The sequence below is a fragment of the Arachis ipaensis genome, chromosome B08, assembly GCF_000816755.2.
Source record: "Arachis ipaensis cultivar K30076 chromosome B08, Araip1.1, whole genome shotgun sequence".
Taxonomy (NCBI): domain Eukaryota; kingdom Viridiplantae; phylum Streptophyta; class Magnoliopsida; order Fabales; family Fabaceae; genus Arachis; species Arachis ipaensis.
Genome location: NC_029792.2, coordinates 3,188,563 through 3,199,970, shown reverse-complemented (window position 1 = coordinate 3,199,970; position 11,408 = coordinate 3,188,563). Strand labels below are relative to the sequence as shown.

The window sequence follows — 11,408 nt, the reverse complement described above, 5'->3', positions numbered from 1 at the left end:
CTACTTAAGGGTAGTAAGACTTTATGTTGAACTAAATAAAACAGAAATGACCGGAAGTAAAACATCGATTTCTGTTATTTAAGGAAGTGGGAAATGCTAAGTGGGAAACAAAAAAAGTTCAGCAGCAGGGGTATTTCTACGAACCTGGCCAAGTGAAATGCACCAAACGTTGGCAACTAACAAAGTACGAAATTAACTAAAGAAAGCGTCATCAGGCGAGGAAATAAAGAAGTATTAAAATGTTGATCATGGGCACTGGATGTGATGCCACTAGTAATATTATAATGAGATTTGAACAAGGTTGTATTCCCTTTAAACTATTTAAGAACATAATATTTCGAGGAGATTAAGATGCCACGTTTATAAATAAACAAAAGCAGCCCAACCATCAGCGCAGAGTCATCAGTACTATAGATTAATTATACTGATGTTTATTTCGGAGATCATTGTACTATTTTTTTAATTCTGACCAAGTCAGGTCGTTTTGCGTGGTACATGATTCACATTTTGCAACCGACATAGGAGCATATAAATTATTAAGGGACACCCAATTTGTCTAAATGAAATCATGTGATTATATTATACGGATAACAAGAAGCAAAAAATAAAAATTGAGTGGAATCTTTGGCTTGTTGTCACAAACACTTTCTCTCGATTAAGAAACCAAAGCTACTAGGTAGTATTCTATATTGTCCTCTTTATCCGTGGACAAGAAACTATGTCCCAAATATTTTAGTGTTATTAAGATTGAAAACGTTCCTTTCCTCGGTTCTTTAGGAAAAGAAAAGCTACTTGTAAGCTGAATCTGGATGGAGTGCATGCCAAGATATTCTTGTTAAAATTTCTGAATCAAACTAGATAGTCTTAAAAAGTTGCATCGTGATTCATATGCGATTCCTAAGATATCAAAGATCAATGTACAGGGTAGATATGGACCTTTGATCTAATCGAGAATCACGTGCTGCACCTTCTAGTTTACTACTACTATATTGGTATTTCCCCTAGGATTGTGTATTTGGGAACTTGATACCTAGCAGTCTTAAATCAGATGGCAATTGATCTTAATAAATAATAATCTATTGCCCAAATGGCAAAATGCTAGCACTAATGGTGACTGAAAGGTGGGTAAATACTATATTATCCTGGATCATGCATATATCCAGTTCTGAATCGAAATCGAAATCGAAAACTTAAATACTAGCTGAAATGGTAACATTAAGATGGATAGAAAGTAGCACTAACATGTTTGAGGGTATCCGTATGACCGTATCTAATACATTATAGGTTCTGACTAAGAAGTAATTACAACAGTAATTATTTGTATTTGTGCAATGAAGATATTGAGAATAAAAATGAAACATCAGAACAATGCATTTTTGAATATTTTAAATTTAGCATGTTTAATCCAATAAAAAAAGGAAAAACTTTTATATTGAATTTCCAGTAATACCCAAAAAGAATTGTAAGTTAAGAGCTTAAGTTGAGGTCTATTGAATTTATAATTTAGTATATGAGTATGAAGTAGTTTGAAAATAAAGGAAATGAATTTTGATTAAAATCATAATATATATCAAGAAAGATAATGTTAACAATTTTTTAACAATTCAATATTGAAACCTGAGTAATGAAGTAAAAAACAGAATCCTACTTTATTAACGATTAGTGACTCCTACACATCAAAAAGCACACACATTACGCCATATAGCTATTAGCTAACCTATAGGGAAACAATCGCAATAATAACAATCCATATGCTAAATGCCATGGACCATGGTATTCAGAAAAAGTAAAGCTGTTTTACCAATTTTTATAAACTTGTGGGTTATTTTCATTTAAAATCCCTTTATCATCTTCTACAGCTGAATATCCATAACCATTTTCTACTTTATACATTTTTTCCAATACAAATATTTCTTCTGTTCAATTTCACTCCATTTTAATATCCCCTAACTAAATCTTGGGTTTGGATATTTTCAATTTACTCGATGTATAGACTATGCTAAATAATATATAGACTGTTATAAAAAGGATTCATTTTTTTTTACAAGAAATAAATTTATGGCAGATACTTTAGAACTAGACTTGTTGAAAGTCCATATTTTATGTTTAAAAATAATTTGATTCCATTGAGCAAGAAATTGATTTCTAACATGATTACCAAATTCTTGACAGGTAACTTCTTGCAAGTTTATAATCTGAGTTTGAATTCTTACGAGTTCATCATCTTAGCTTTTCAAATCGAATTAACTTGCGTAAAAACTCAAATATGAGTAAAGTAAACTCATAAGCTTAATATTTTAATAAAAATTTGTTCGGTAAAACTCAAAGTTTGATATCCTGTGCTACAATATTAGAAATCTAGAATGATCACTTTTAAGAATTGCGATATAAGTCTGAAACGTTTGACCAACTTCATATACATGTCTTCATTAGCAACTATATATTATGGTGCATTGAATATGCTACTTGCAGCTTTATATAAAAGCAGAGTTTCTGCGAGCAATCTAAGAAGTCAACCATTCTTTTTTCTTGGCGAGCCACACTTAAACATGATACCTAAGTTATTAGTCCTAGTTAACTTGACAGGTTAATCATCTAATCACGTTTTCAGTATTTTATAAGACCTATTCCCTAAGGTTGCATTGATGGTCAGTTTATCACAAATTCCTTTGTGAAAAGTATAAAACTAACCATGTCTAAATCTAAGTAAAGAATAAAAATCTACAATATCCGATTTCAGCAGAGCCAAGATTGATAACTGAAGTCATTAAACTTGTTGCGTTGCATTTCTTAGAAATTATCAATTAAAACGAACTCCAAATATTTCGAAATGCTATAAGATAAATTTCACTTATCCACCCCAATTAAACAAACCAAAAACATGAACTAAAATAACCTCAAGTATGAAAGAGTAGTCGATAATATATACACCACAAGCAAGAATTTTATATCAATTAAACCTTGTAAATTAACACAAAAAACAAATAAAAATAAAACTAACCTTGTAATGTCTTGGAGAAAGGGATTAATTGAGCAGGTTAAGGCAACTAGTCTACATTCACTGAAAAATGAAGAAGGATATAGGTATAACTAAATCAAGTGACATGACATACACTAAGATACAACCGACTGATCATTTGGAACCTTACCCATTCAGAATTGAACAAAGCTTTTTGGCCTGCATATTTGCATGAAAATTTGAATTTTGGTAAGTAATTATTTGAGATTTAATCAATTAAAGCAGATAAAGGAGAACTTAAATCCTAGGGAAAAAGTGTAACTTAAAAATTGCAATACTCAGCATAATTATTAGAATCTTGAGAAAACTAACTTCAGCAATGCTTTGACCTATGACTATATCTTATTTACATGCAGGGAGACAATTTAGACATCATGTTCAGCACATCAATCCATGTAAAACTTCCTCCAGAACGAGAAAACTTTTTTCATGGGAATAAAGCTTATTTTTGAGTTCCACACTTCCACTTCATATTTTTTACTCACTTAAAATGAATTCAGCAGGGCCTAACAGATTAATAGGAAGCTCAATGACAAACCTTGGCAGTGGATAGTGTTTATTTCTGATCCTTTCATCTCTATCCCATCATCATCCAGAAGAACCAACCCTGATGAAGTTATGTTAAAAGGGAAAGCCAAAGGAGGAGAAATCGGAGATTTTGCTAACTTGATAAATCTTTGACCTGCAAGAAAATGAGCTTCTAGAATTTAAATTTGTATGACAACAATCACATATTGCAATATTCAAATGGTGACTGACATATTTTGTTAGAATATTATCGATCATGTGTTTCTTGAGCCAGGTTATATTGTGTTAGTAAGGTTAGTGCTATGCATCACAGTCATTCAGACTTTTGAGTAAGATATAGTTATCTTGTACTCCAATCCTATCTCTCATTGCCCTTTTCATCTAATTGCTAAAAGTTTATCAGACCTTTGTAATTTTCAAGTTCAAATCACGTGTGAAGTTTCTAGCCAAAACTTATGAGAATTTTAACTGAGTATAGAGACATTCAATGAACATTCATGCACAAAATTCTTCTTTTACAAACAGAAGGGCAGATTACAAACCAGTATTGATTTCTTACTTCTTCCTCTTTTGGCTAAAATAATAGGAAATTGTAAGTCATCAAATAAAAAAATATACAATAGATGCTTGAAAGTTGGAATATTGATCTGGAAGTCATAACCATAACTTGAACTTATTATCCCTACTCATATCCCAATAATTTGATTCATGCTGAGGAGCCATCTACATGCATTTGTTACAGAAAAATGCTTTCGAAAATCAAGTGAGCACATCTACAAAAACACAGCCAACCTGATCTGGCCTCAAGTACAAGACGGATGGTCACAGCATGAGCCCAGTTAATGCCCAGAGCAGCAACAAGATGAGAATCATATGCAGCACGATCTTCTTTTTTTATAGAGTGGCTTCGTACTGCTTAGAAGGGATAGTTATATGTCAATATAGGAGTTGAAAGTCTCCAAAAGATAGTTTGTCCATCATACCTTGAAAGGAAAACGTAAGAGGTTCATCACCAATTTGAGATCTTACTTGATTTGTCACTACTATTGGAATTCGTGAAAATTCTGCAAGTGACCTAGAGACATGCATAATCAGTACAGCCTCAGAGGAATTATTGCATTACAATCTCTCTTCAGAATAATATCATACATGTAACAAGAAAGATCGTATTGGTTCATGGTTCTTACTTGATAAAAGAAACATGCCAACCCAATGCTTGTTGTCTAGAAGCTCCACAATCATGCTCACTGGATAGAAAAACCAACCAATTTCTATGCATGAGACATCCATGAAGAGGAGAACACTATATACTTAAAATTTTGATGAGAATATTTGATTCCATTGTTCACATTATTGTCCAAAAGTCAGTCTCACCCTAAAACAAGGGCAGCCATGCTATCAATGATGAGCAACTTCACTTGTTTCTGGAGGAGTGATACTTGGACATGGTGCAAACTGGTAGCATCAACACATCACACAGTACATAAACAATTTAACAGGAGCAATAAGATATGGCAGACCAATTTGCAAAATAACTAAAAAATAATATTGTGGATCAACCCACACGGTATCAGGCTTTCACCTTTGATCCTTTTGATTGTGTGTTCATGATCACTAAGCCTTGTTGTGCAATCATGAACGGACCAATCAGAATGATCAGAGGAATTTTCAGTCTTCCGTGAAGGTTAATCATGAACACCAGACCCTTCTGAACGAGGTCTAAGCTAATAGTAAAACTACTTAGATGCACAAACCCTGTCTAAATTTCTTTGTTTTTTGTCCTTAATGAGAGCTTTGTATTTGTTATGTCATCGTGACCTTCCTCTACTGTTCAGTCTTCTCCAAACTATTGCATAATCTCTTTAAGACTACACAGGTTTCTTTGTACATGAACAATCATCAGTATGTTTCTTTTCTTTAAATTCACTACTCCGGCACCTAAAATTGAACATCCTTGCTAAAGTCTTAAGGAAATTCACACCTCTCAGTGAACTCAGAAAGTGATGTGGGACGCAGAATAACGATTCTACCAGCCATCTGCAATAACTCAAGCAAAGATAATTTTCATCAGGCTCATAGAGATTATCAAGTTCAATTGGGATGAAAACGTAGTCCAGATAAGAAAAAGAGAAAGAAATAACCAGCATACCTCCTGTGCCATTCCTTTCTTGAGAAATATTTCAGGAAAATTCTCTATTCCAATCTGTATCAACCTGGAAAAAAACAATGAAATTCACAGATAAAGAATTCTGCATTTTATTCATATGATTCAGGGCAGCTAGACAGAGCTCATGTGCTTCAAATACCTTGTTGAACTAAATTTGGATTCAACATCAATATATATGACACGCCCATCTAAGCCTCCACAATTTTCCGGCAAAGATGCCAGCAGGGAGAGCTTCAAGCAAAACTGCAAATAAAAATTCACCCATCCGATTAACAATAACTGGAAAAACAATACTTTTACAAGCCGGTGGAATTGCTGAAAGCATGTAGATGCCCATATCCATATGCATAACCCCAAGAATATAACAAAGGACATGCGATACACATCTTTTCTTATAACTTAGAATAGGCACCAGATTATAATATAATGCAGGTGCTCTTTCATATGATGAAAGCATTTCCAATGGACAAAACTTCAGTCAACTTGTACAAGTGCTACAGAAAGGAGCTAAACAGATAGTGGGAGTTGAGGCAATGATTGAATTGAGCTGTATAATGGTAAATCACAACTATGCAGAGAGTTGTATGATTGTATTTATGTTTTTATACAGTATATAAGTTATATGTTCATAACTAACTGATTAGCTATAACCTAGCTTGGCAAACAAACATGTCTCACTCTGGAAAGCTCTTTCTTTTGGTACAAAAGTCTTGGCCGATCCAACAATGACAATTTAGAATAAATAAATTCATACACACTAATGAAGTCACTTATGGATATGGATATCCTGACATTGATAAAGCAGGTAAACAAACAAATAATTAAGCCCTAGAAACCCTAATAATGTACCTGCGTTTTGCCAATTCCAGCAGGACCAACCAACTCTGTCACAACACCAAAGGGTATGCCGCCACACAAGGCCTCATCTAATCCTCTCAAACGAGTTGGAAGATGACCGGCCGATCTCTCATCGCGCACTCGCTGCTCCATCAGAAGCAATGCCTAACACAATATCCACCAGTTTTTCAACAAATTGAAGAAAAATTCGTGTAAAATAATTATTAAAAAAGAAATCTAAAGGGAAAATGAGCAGCTAGGAGTACAGTTTGACAAGGCGGACAAACAACTTCACTGATATGTGCCATTGCAGATTTTACTTCTGCCATCCCAACGTCCAATTGTTCCATCAACTCAAATTCAGTCAGAGACAATGCATCCTGCAATTTATTTATTAATTAGTTACTTATTTAATTAATAATAATAACGGAGAATAGGAAATGGAGGACCTCGATTCTAGTGAAGGGGAACCGAAAGAGCTTGAAGCTAACAGTTAAAGATTTTTAAAATAATAAAAATTAATTAAAAATTAAAATATTCGATTTAAAATTTGTTAGAATTAATTTAGGTGTTTGTTCATATTTTAAGTTTTTAACGGTTTAAAAAATGTCACCATATTTTATTTTTAGATAATATTTATATAATCTGGAATTTATCTTTCTTTGGGTCACTTGAAATTCAAACTTCTTTTTGTGTTATAGAAATTCAAACTTTATTTATATAGGCTGTAGGTCTGTAACATTAGTTTTTTTTTATTTATTTTATTTTATCGGAAGAAACTTTATCCTTAAATCTTTTTTCCCTTCGATCTTCGGGTATTGATTTTTACATTTTGTCTATATATGAACCTCGTAGATATAGTAGTTATTTATTTATTTTTGGAATCGTAATAGGTTTTTCTTTCAAGCTCTCATTGGTTAAGAAGTCAACCCTCTATTTATTTTTCTGAAAGTATGACCGATTCCAACTTTCCACTCTCTGGTGAGTAAATCTGCAATCTTCCTCACAATAGTTTCAGGTGCTTAGTAATAATGTCCGGATTTTTTAGAAGTTCAACCACGAAGTTGGAGTTAGTTTTTAGAATAATTTTCCCGAAATCTAATTCTCATGTTTTTAGGCCATAAAAGATGCTCTATAGTTATTTTTACTCTCATACGAATATTATGAGGCTAGTTTAATTATAGACAATACAAGTTCTTTTTTCTTTTTTGTCATCCTCTCTTTTGGATTTAGAATTGTTTGATATTTTATTTGACCCATAGAAAGCAGTAATTTTTTTTTTCTTAAAATATCTTCTAATTCTTTATTGCGGATAAAACAGTATAACTTAGAAGTAGAATATTGGTGAATTACAACATCAACATGTAATAGTTCTTTTGTTTTTAATTATTTGGTATATATTTTTGAACATATATTTTGTTTTTGGACACACCAATGGGACAAAGTCCAAAGAAATTACAAACTGTAATATTGGTTATTGGATATCATCAACATCATGACGATAACGTATCCACACCTTTTTCTTTGTTGGGCCTTGGCCCTTCCGTGTATAAAAAGGGGTTAGGACCTCCTGCAAAACGTTTCTAATCCTTAGAACTTATGTCAATGTGTTTATTTATGGATTGGCTCATTTGAATATTTTTGTTGTTGTTCCTCATGACACCAATCTTTAGAATTTTTGTTCTTTTGCATCAACTATTGTGACTAATTAATAACATCTGTGCAAGACCAAGTTATCAAGTTAACAGATATGTTAGTCTGAGTTCTCCTGAAATTGTACTCTACTAAAAAGTTTGGTCATTTGTAATTTATTAATTTTTAAATTAGATAATCTCAAAAATTAAAGTTATAAACATATTGTGGAGAGCCAATATACCTTACTATGCTCAATAGTGAAATATTTCAGATTAAAACATTAGTATATAATCCTTGTAACTCACAACACTAAGGCAATCACACTATCTTGGAGTTAATACTTTGTGGTTTATATGACTTTATTCACAATTTCACATAAACACCGCGCACAGCATCCAGTTGGTGTTGTCATGAACAACAACAACAAAAATATTCAAATGAGCCAATCCATAAATAAACACTGACATTAGTTCTAAGGATTAGAATGTTATGCAGGAGGTCCTAATGCCTTTTGGTACATGGAAGGGCCAAGGCCCAACAAAGAAAAAGGTTTGGGTACGTTATTGTCATGATGGTGATGATATCCAATATTACAGTTTGTAATTTCTTTGGACTTAGTCCCATTGGTGTGTCCAAAAACAAAATATATGTTCAAAAATATATACCAAATAATTAAAAACAAAAGAACTATTACATGTTGTAATTCATCAATATTCTACTTCTAAATTATACTGTTTATGTCTATGATTGGGGTTGTCCAATTCACTTGACTAAAAAAAATTATACTGTTTTATCCACAATTGATCTTTAATCTATTGAAATAGAAGATACTTTAAGGAAAAAAAAAATTACTGTTTTCTCTGGGTCAAATAAAATATCAAACAATTCTAAATCCAAAAGAGAGAGTGACAAAAGCAATGATAACATGAAAAAGAACTACTCACAAAAAAAAAAAAAACATAAAAAAGAACTTGTATTGTCTATAATTGAACTAACCTCATAATATTCGTATGAGAGTAAATATAACTATAGAGCGTCTTTTTATGGCCCAAAAACAACATGAGAATTAGATATCGAAAAAATTATCCTAAAACCTAACTCCAACTTCGTGGTTGAACTTCTCAAAAATACGGGCATTATTACTAAGCACCTGGAACTATTGTGAGGAAGATTGCGAATTTACTCCCTAGAGAGTGGACAGTTGGAATCGGTCATAGTTTCAGAAAAATAAATTAGAGGGTTGCCTACTAATTAACCAATGAGAGCTTGAAGGCTGAACTAAAAAATAAAAACAAGGAAAACCTATTACGATTCCAAAAAGAAGTAAATAACTACTATATCTAGCAGGTTCATATATAGACAAAATGTAAAAATCAATACCCGAAGATCGAAGGGAAAAAAGATTTAAGGATAAAGTTTCTTCCGATAAAATAAAATAAATAAAAAAAAACTAATGTTACAGACCTACAGCCTATATAAATAAAGTTTGAATTTCTATAACACAAAAAGAAGTTTGAATTTCAAGTGACCCAAAGAAAGATAAATTCCAGATTATATAAATATTATCTAAAAATAAAATATGGTGACATTTTTTAAACTGTTAAGCTTGTGGTTTTGGCGGGAAGGAGCAGAGAGAGGCAGAGAGAGTGAAGGAGCGAAAGATCAAAGATGGCGAACAAGCTCATCAAGCAGATGGGATTGTCAAATTCCATTGCTAACATCTTCACTGCTCGCAACATCATTAGAGTAAATATATCAGCACATAATTAAATTAACCTTTAAAAAATAATATATAAGATATCAATTTGATTATTAAACTCACATTCAAAAATAATTTTAGCTTATTCTAATATATATTTTTATACTAAACTAATTTTAATTACGGCAAACAAATTAATTGATATATTTTTTTCAATTAAATTATAATAACTAGAGATCAGAAACAAATCAAAACTAACAAACCCACCAAAATTAAATGACATTTTTGAAGACAACCATTTACGGATTTTTAATATATGGACGCAAATGAAAAGGACTACCAAAAAATAAGAAGCTGTAATCCACTTAACTCAAAATATATGCTATTGTTTTCTAAATTGCTAGTTCAATATTCAGAGCTTCTACGGAAAATTGAGTTAACACATGTATTGAGTTTTTTCAAAATTGCATTCTAGGGAAAAGTTAAAAGCTGGTTGTGATTCATTAGATAGAGTTTTTGTTTTTGTTCTTTTGCCTAAACTATTACAACTAATTAATGACACTAAGTTGATACATGTGTTAGTCAAATTCTCTTAAAATTATATTCTACTAAAAAGTTCAAAGTCTTTTTATCATTTATTAGATCCAAATTTTTGTTTTTAAAAATAATTAATGACACCTGTACAAAATTAAATTAACACATATCAGTCCAATTTTCTGAACTGTATTTCACCAAAAAATTCAGTCTTTTATAATTTATTAGATCATCATAGTTTTTATTTTTTATTCCTTTACATAAACCACTATCACTAACTAGTGACACGTGTATAAAATTAAGTTAACACGTGTCAATCCATCTATACTTTACTGAAAAATTTAAAGTCTTTTGTAATTCATTAGAGCTTTTATTTTTTATTCTTGTGTATAAACTACTATGACCGAAGTGACACGAGTACAACACTGAGTGTTAACCACTATCACTAACTAGTGACACGTGTATAAAATAAAGTTAACACGTGTCAATCCATCTATATTTCACTGAAAAATTTAAAGTCTTTTGTAATTCATTAGAACTTTTATTTTTTATTCTTGTGTATAAACTACTATGACTGAAGTGACTAGAGTACAAAACTAAGTTAACACGTGTCAGTCTATCTGTATTCTACTGAAAAATTCAAAGTCTTTTATAATTTATTAAATTATTAGAGTTTTTATTGAGTTTTTTTTTAATTGTATTTCATCAAAATACTCAATCTTTTGTAATTTATTAGAGTTTTTATTTCTTATTCTTTTGTTTAAACCACTATGACTAACTAGTGACATGTGTAGAAAACAAAATTAACATGTATCAGTCCAATTTTTTCAAAATTTTATTCCACTGAAAAATTTAAAATCTCTTGTGATTCATTAGTTATCAGATTGGATAATCTCAACGATTAAAGTCATCAAAATAGACAATTTTAAAGGAAAAAAAATGCTCTCAAAGTTTTAATGTATTTATTTATTTAAATATAAAAAATTTAA

At 31.3% G+C, this 11,408-nt stretch overlaps 1 protein-coding gene across 3 annotated transcripts; it reads right to left on the bottom strand.

The window, feature by feature from the left end:
• Positions 2,760-6,930, bottom strand: LOC107614492 (DNA repair protein RAD51 homolog 2). 3 transcript variants are annotated; one of them, XM_016316690.2, is made up of 12 exons: positions 6,818-6,930; positions 6,564-6,716; positions 5,854-5,957; positions 5,697-5,760; positions 5,529-5,584; positions 4,922-5,002; positions 4,735-4,794; positions 4,531-4,622; positions 4,340-4,459; positions 3,558-3,701; positions 3,150-3,178; positions 2,760-3,061 (listed from the first exon to the last, which is right to left on the bottom strand). In XM_016316690.2, exons 1-12 carry the CDS (start codon positions 6,899-6,901, stop codon positions 3,059-3,061), a joined length of 990 nt encoding a protein of 329 aa, XP_016172176.1. In that variant the 5' UTR covers positions 6,902-6,930; the 3' UTR covers positions 2,760-3,058. The 3 variants fall into 3 exon arrangements, with proteins under 3 accessions (XP_016172176.1, XP_016172175.1, XP_020964258.1); XM_016316689.2 differs by having other exon boundaries at positions 3,558-3,626; XM_021108599.1 differs by lacking the exon at positions 4,922-5,002.